General features: G+C 35.8%; 1 protein-coding gene across 1 annotated transcript; it reads right to left on the bottom strand.

Moving 5' to 3' along the window:
* Positions 1 to 443: 443 nt before the first annotated feature.
* LOC138326254 (doublesex- and mab-3-related transcription factor A2-like) lies at positions 444 to 5,243 on the bottom strand. The gene is made up of 3 exons (XM_069272375.1): positions 4,702 to 5,243; positions 1,518 to 1,654; positions 444 to 1,381 (listed from the first exon to the last, which is right to left on the bottom strand). The coding sequence occupies exons 1-3, from the start codon at positions 4,938 to 4,940 to the stop codon at positions 714 to 716; spliced, it is 1,044 nt and encodes a 347-aa protein (XP_069128476.1). The 5' UTR covers positions 4,941 to 5,243; the 3' UTR covers positions 444 to 713.
* Between the last annotated feature and the right edge of the window lie 2,183 nt (positions 5,244 to 7,426).

The raw sequence follows: 7,426 nt of genomic DNA, 5'->3' as shown, positions 1-7,426 counted from the left end.
AAGACCTAATATTAGGTCTGTAGCATGCTGACATAAATGGCTACCAAGTTTGTAAATAAAATATGAATGAACTTGGCCTATATTCAAGGACACGGGGGCCAAAAATTCTAAAATCTTTAAATACTTCTTGTCAAGTTCTGAAAGGCCTAGAGACCTGAAATTTGACCTGTAGCATGTTGAGATAAAAGGCTACCAAGTTTGTTAATATGAATGACCTTGGCCGAAATTCCTTGTTGGAGGAAAGCCCGTAAATTTGTCCAATGATAATTTCTTGCATGTGTTTCTGGTTAATATCACTAACGTTTCATAGTAAAACTGCAGGCATGGTTGGCCGGTTACATTTCTATTGTCTTGGGACGGTTACAACACATACTCACTTTGTTTGGTTTTCGTATCAATTATAAATTATATAAATAATGACTGTTTACAAATCTCTCCATTCATTACTTTTGTATGTATTTAATCAAGAAAAAAAATGATATAAAATGAAATAAATAGTACAGTATGTCAACAAACATTCTGGTGATAAATGTAACTTTTACTAAGATACTATACAAAGAATAACTGTGGCCCAAATACAGAACCTTGTGTCATCACCCCTTTAGTACAGAAGTAAATTAATATCGCTATATAACATGTATAAAACATACTTCAGTAATCCTAAAACAAACTTTCCCTGTCTTTCACACGCATATGATTCAGAAAGCGATGTACTAAAGTTCTCCGATAATTGCCGCTACTGAAAATTTCAGTCTGCAAGGCCTTACTTCCTTTTTCTCGCTAGAACTACGATCTGGCGATCCCTCCATATTCGTATCTTTTAATTTCGAGAGGGGTAATCCAGTAGCATTGTCTGTGTTACTTTTGCTATCACTAGTTTCTTTCCGGTTGGGATGACTGCAGTCATAGACTTCCGGTTCCATGTGCTCTAGTCCCATGTAACTGAATTCACTGATATTAGAATGCATGGTCCGGTGAATAAGTTCCGCTACCGGAAGTTGTGACAGACCCGGCTGGATGTATGGTACATTGTGTGCGATTTGATGTATTGCCTTTTGCAAGTTACCTTGGCAACCCTGCCAAACCAATTCTATCACACTCGTGCTATGTAAGGGGAATAACTGTTGCAGAAATTCGCGGTGAATACTTGGAACTATTGACGCCATATCCGAGGTATCTGTTCCGACAAGGCCAGTGAGGGAACTTCCGTTTCCATGGCGATTCACTTTTGTTTGTAATATTTCGCTTTGTCTCTCACGTTCAAACATTGCAAGTTCAAGCTCTTTATCTGCAAAACATCTTCGTTTGCGCATGCGTTCATTGAAAATTGGCGGCAGGTGCTTCTCACCTACGTCATAAAAAGAAGGCTTCTGTCGGCATTCTGTAAATATTAAATACTTTGTTAATATCTGAAAATATAATAAAAAATTTTTAGAAATATTCTTTAGAGCTTATCTTGGGATCTTCTACAGACTAAAATTATCAAATTATTATTTTTCAATTCAAATATTACTTACTGCTTAGAACATCACGTGACACTGATTGCTGTTGTAAGCTTCTGAGATTGCGCTGTAACAACTTCCGGTGTTGGAGAATCTGGGTTGCCGTCTTGACTTTGTCCTTCAAAGTGATTGTCATATCCGAGGCCTGGTGTCTAGAAAGAGAAAATATATCTATATGGACTATATGTTAACTTAATTGTGAGAGTTATCAATACAACCAATGAATATTGTTTTAATTTTTTTCGAAAGTAATTTCCTACGACTCGTTTAAATAGATGATTTAATGTGCCATGACTGTAGATCATTAACCATCCCGTTTCAAGTAAGAATATTTTTATGTTTGGCGGCATTGATGAAGAAGAACACGCCTCCTCTCAAGGAACGCCTGATTCTGTCTCTGTACGTTTTCAGTGGTGTCTGTCCTCGCTTAATTAATCAGACTTAAAGAGATAATTCACTCAGGCAAATTCTTTTACATAATCAAGAAGCAAAACATAGCATTAATGTATTGTTCTACATTTCTTATGAAACATTTAACGTAAAACATTGACAAAGTCCACGACATTGTTAAGTATTTTAATTAATATCGTTGAAATATCAAATCGTTGATCAATACGATTGAGCAGGTACAACATGGACGCTGTACCCATACCCGAGCCAAAGTCACGCACGTTAAACAAATGAACTACATAACCACTGAGAAGGTAATAAAATAATAATAAAACTACTGTCAGAGCGATTTGAGCAGTTCTAGCCAAAAGTTGCATTACTTTACGAGCAAGGGACAGGGTTCGGCATACAAGAAGTTCGACATTTCACACACATGTCACCACCATTGGCTTTTCAGGCATATCACAGTAAAACCGACTGATCTAATTTCCATTAGAACTGGGGTTTTCTGATATATATGTACAAATTTTAATGTTCTCTTAGACTGAATTGTCCCTTTAAGCATGAAAAAGGATTTGTTTTGTGTTATTTAAGTCATCTGACGCGAAGGGTCATGATGACCTATTGCCATCGTGCTTCGTCCGTCGTGATGTGCCGTGTGTGAGACGATTTTATTTAATTAAAGTCTACTACTCCTTAACTCCAATATGGATTATCACCGATTTTGTTGTGAAGTAGCATTGGAAAAGGACAATGATATCTTATGTAAATGAAGCAAGACCGATACATTTGGACGAATGGACGGGGCCATTGCTGAAGTTTGCTTGAAATTCCTATCAATTTGGATTACAACCAAATTTAATTTGAACTACATTATCAATAAATATGGCTGATCTGACTCGTATAGACAATGGAGAGGGTTCCAAAAGCTGACGCTCTATTGAAGTTTTTTCTTAAGTTGTCTTTTAGTATTTCATCAAATAAAACTTGTCAGATGACCGTGAAACCGCCTCCTGAGCTATCTCTTAGCCGCTGAATGATTAGCAGTTTTGGGATATAGCAGTGTAACTGATACAGATACAGGCCCAAGGGTCTTTTGTTTGAATTATACATTTAGTGTTTGAATCAATTGGGTAACGTTTTCTTTGTAGCTTAACACAAATGAGTTGATTGGGAAGTAAGTTGAATTAATGGAATGTTCATTATACGCAATTAAATAGGTAGAATAAGTCCATTTTCAATATCTCGCATTAAACATAAGAAATTAATGCAGTGATTTCTAAGGAGTTCATAGTATTTAAAAGTACATTTGTCGGAAAATAAAGTTCTTCCAGAGTCCATTTCGGTAAAATAAAATAAATGTTCCCGCTGTGGATGACAGCGGGCACCTGCTGTCGGGGATTAGTAAGTGATTAGCATGCAATATGGCGCGGATTAAGGCTTAGTTGGATCTCGTTACTATCTGTAATTCTTGTTCGGTCAAATCTAAACACCGAGCCGGATTCACCAAGCCATAATGATTGAAACTTAATGTACAAGTAAATATACATTAATTGATAGCATGTATCAGATCCGCGCATCTTGGTGGGAGAGGAATGAGGGATTCCATGTCAGATTTAAACCCAAATATAAAGATAACAATATGGCTACATGTGTATTCCTAAATACATAAATAATCTACGGTATAATACATCTAGTAAAAAGCTTTGTTATTTTTCGCGTTTTTTTTTTCTTCAAAAGCTAAAGAAACGATCGTGCGATTCTGCACTGTATGATGTAGGCGTGTGTTTATTTGTGCTAATGTCCCAGGTGGGGCGTGTGTAGAAAACAGACCGCACCGGGTATGGTGGTCCGGAACACTGTTCGATTATCACGTGCATATGATTTCTGTAGCGTAAACTTTGTCGTGTAACTTGAAACGCGACTTTACAGAAAATGGCTATATTTATTTGTAGAGGGATGTATGTGTAAACTTAACAAGTGTAATTATGTTGATCGGGCGATATCTGCTGATTAATCCGAGGGACTGGCGCGACATTGCGCATGCTCAGTAAACAGATCTGCGTTTTATACGGCAACAAGATAGTGCCAAGTTACATCAAATGTAATTGATATCAACAAGTACGGCACGCGGACAACTAATTCCTTTAATGTCGACCAAACATCTTGTCAAAAGTTAATGAAAAGAGTACATTGCCACACAAGACAAAGTCTTTTCTACTTCCAGCGAGCGAGAACCTGATAATTCATATAAAATGATATTTTCACTAAAGTTGATTGAAACACATGACAATGTGGGATTCTTATATGATGTAATGTATGCCATTAAAAATCCATGAATTTGTTTTATTTTGTTACCGTAAAGAATTCATCGAAACGACACAGTGATGCCAACAGCAGATTTAGATGTATTGAAGGATTTAGCTTGAGAATATATTCATGCGATATACATACATGTACATGTGAATCACTCAAAAATCTGTGTGTATACTATAAGATAAACCGCGAAGTGCTCTATGTTGTGGGTACACTCAGATGTTTGTGTTACAATATCTCCATAAGGTAAAAAAATCTCGTATAATCCAATTGACCAATATAGGTAATCTCTTCAGCATTCCAATTCATTTTGGGACTCTTTTTTTCTATGAAATCATTCCGCCGTTATCTTAGTCAAGTAGAAGTGACGTTACAAACGTTGACGCCATTTTTTCGTGAATTTTAAACCAATGGAAATGCTTGTTACAAGTAAACTGAATTATTAACTAATTATGTTAAAAAATGAAAGCATTGCTCCCCCCAAAAAGTTTACCTCCTCAGCGCCACCTGTGCAGCCATCACACGTTGACGTTCTACCACCAGGAGGCAGTTCGGACACTGACAGTCGCGCCATCTACAGAACCGTTTGTGGCCCTTCAGACAGGAAACTACTCCGTGGTTCCGACAGCGGGCGCATTTAGGTGTACGTAACAATTTCCGTCCGGTCGTCCGAATGACGGGCTTGTCACGTGGTATTGGGTGTCCATCCAGATTGACGTTTTCCTGGTCCATTTGTGCTGTATTATCTGTAATTATTGAATATTTTGAACAAAGTGTCTATTTAAAAATACAATATACTAGTAGACTTCTTTAACACGACACACACAAAAAATAAAAAAATAAAAAATAAAACACCCTTTTTAGCCCAGTATTAATGTATAAGATTTAACTTGAGTATCCGTTTGTGGTTTGGTAGCCATTTTGGATATCAACTCATAGATTTAGTCTACAAAATAAGGAAACCCCGAAATGAATATTTAAACATGTCTACAGGTATGTCCCTGCCAAACTCTATGCCGAAATTACCAACTTACAAAACGCTTCGCCTCACAAACAAATGTTATTGTTGAAATGAAATGAGTTGTATTTACGTACTTACAGTATGTATGATTCAATATTGTTTAGCCTTGACGCTTGATTATGATGGTGACTTATAATAATGAGATCTATCAAAATGGACCTACATCGTATATGTAAACATGGTGGAATGAAATACCTCTTCGTCAGAATACTAAATAACTGTATGATTTCAGAGCGGACAAACAGGCAAAAGCCTATTATTACTGAAAAGAAATCTACCCGTCATTCCATATCGGTATATTTCTGTTATCAGTTTACATTGTAATGTTTACCATAATGATTTATGGAATATGACACCCTCAACCCTGGCATCTTTCATGATAATATGTCCTCCTTATTTAACGTGTAATTAGTATGTCACGGACTCCATATCAAGGCCGATCACCACTTCGTTTTACATACATATGAGAAGTTAACCAGATACCCATATCATTTTATAATTAATGAATCATCATTGCTATTTACATGAACCGTTTGTTTACGTATATTCGTGTTTAGCACGTGTATAGTCTCCTTTTGTAATAACATGCTTTGGCATTAATGCGTTGTTCTTTTTTTTTGTCAGTCATGATGATCAACAATCATCACGTGGACAAATAGAGAAGTGAGCGCAAAATACAACATTATCATTGCCATTTCTCCTTCAACTTTAGTTTATATAATGGTGAATAACGTTAGAGGGAAACACCTATGTGTTATTTCATAAACTTGCTAGTAATCCGCACACATTTTAGGTATTTCGTTATGTTTGGAGTTAAAAGGTGGACTATATGCTATACTAACGTCTTTAATGTATAAGACCCTGCTTAATCTAGAGATATTGTGTATGCTTATATTTCAATTTTTAGACGTACTTGGACATAACTATTTTCATAAAAAGTGTGAATGTATCACGGACTAACATTTTAGCTATTATTGTTGACACGTAAATTATTGCGTAGATTGTAAAGTTTTTTTTTTTATATTCCGCTTTACAAAAGCTTAAACATCGAGTGTTTTTTGCAAAAGCTGTACAGCAATTCCTGGCAAGAACGGGTAGATTCGATTGATCGACTCTCTCTCTCTGTCTCTCTCTCTCTCTCTCTCCCTCTCTCTCTCTCTCTCTCTGTCACACTTTCTCTCTCCTCCCCCTCCCTCTCTCTCTTTCGCTCTCTTGCTTTTTTCCTTTATCATTACAAGTTGTCAAGATTTTTTTTTACCATTTTTCATCGCTTGTTTTATATATTATAATGGTATCACACGAATACTAAGAGTACAAATCAATTTCTTAACCAAGTGAATGGGAATAATCTCTATCTTTCTCCTTCTCTTTTACTAGTTTAATGTTCTTAGTGTTTTATGTGAATTCATACTATTTTGTTCCATGTAATCACGTAACTTTTCACTTATGTATGTTTATGCTTTTGTTTGAAGTGTATGCAATCAGAGCTCACCCACAGGTAAAAGCCTATTATTACTGAAAAGAATTCTACCCATCAATCCATATTGGTATATTTCTGTTATCAGTTAACATTGTAATTTTTACCATAATAATTTTTGGAATATGACACCCTCAACCCTGGCATCTTTCATGATAATATGTCCTCCTTATTTAACATGTAATTAGAATGTCACGAACTCCATGTCAAGGCCGATCACCACTTCGTTCTACATACATATGAGAAGTTAACCAGATACCCCAAATTATTTCGATAATAAAGGAATTATCATTGATATTCACATGAACCGTTTGTATATGTATATTCGTGTTTAGCACATTTATAGTCTCCTTTTGTAATAACATGCTTTGGCATTAATATGTTGGTCGGTTTTTTTTTGTCAGTCATGATGATAAACAATCATCACGTGGACAAATAGAGAAGTGAGCGCAAGATGCCAACATTATCATCGCCATTTCTCCTTCAACTTTAGTTTATATTATGATTATAACGTTAGAGGGAAACATCTATGTGTTATTTCATAAACTTGCTACTAATCCGCACACATTATGGGTATTTCGTTATGTTTGGAGTTTAAAGGTGGACTATATGCTATACTAACGTCTTAAATGTATAAGCCCCTGCTTAAACTAGTGATATTGTGTATGCTTATATTTCAATTTTTAGACGTACTTGGACATAACTATTTTCATAAAAAGT

The sequence above is a fragment of the Argopecten irradians genome, chromosome 6 (genome assembly GCF_041381155.1).
Source record: "Argopecten irradians isolate NY chromosome 6, Ai_NY, whole genome shotgun sequence".
Classification (NCBI taxonomy): domain Eukaryota; kingdom Metazoa; phylum Mollusca; class Bivalvia; order Pectinida; family Pectinidae; genus Argopecten; species Argopecten irradians.
This window is presented reverse-complemented; position numbering and strand designations above follow the sequence as displayed.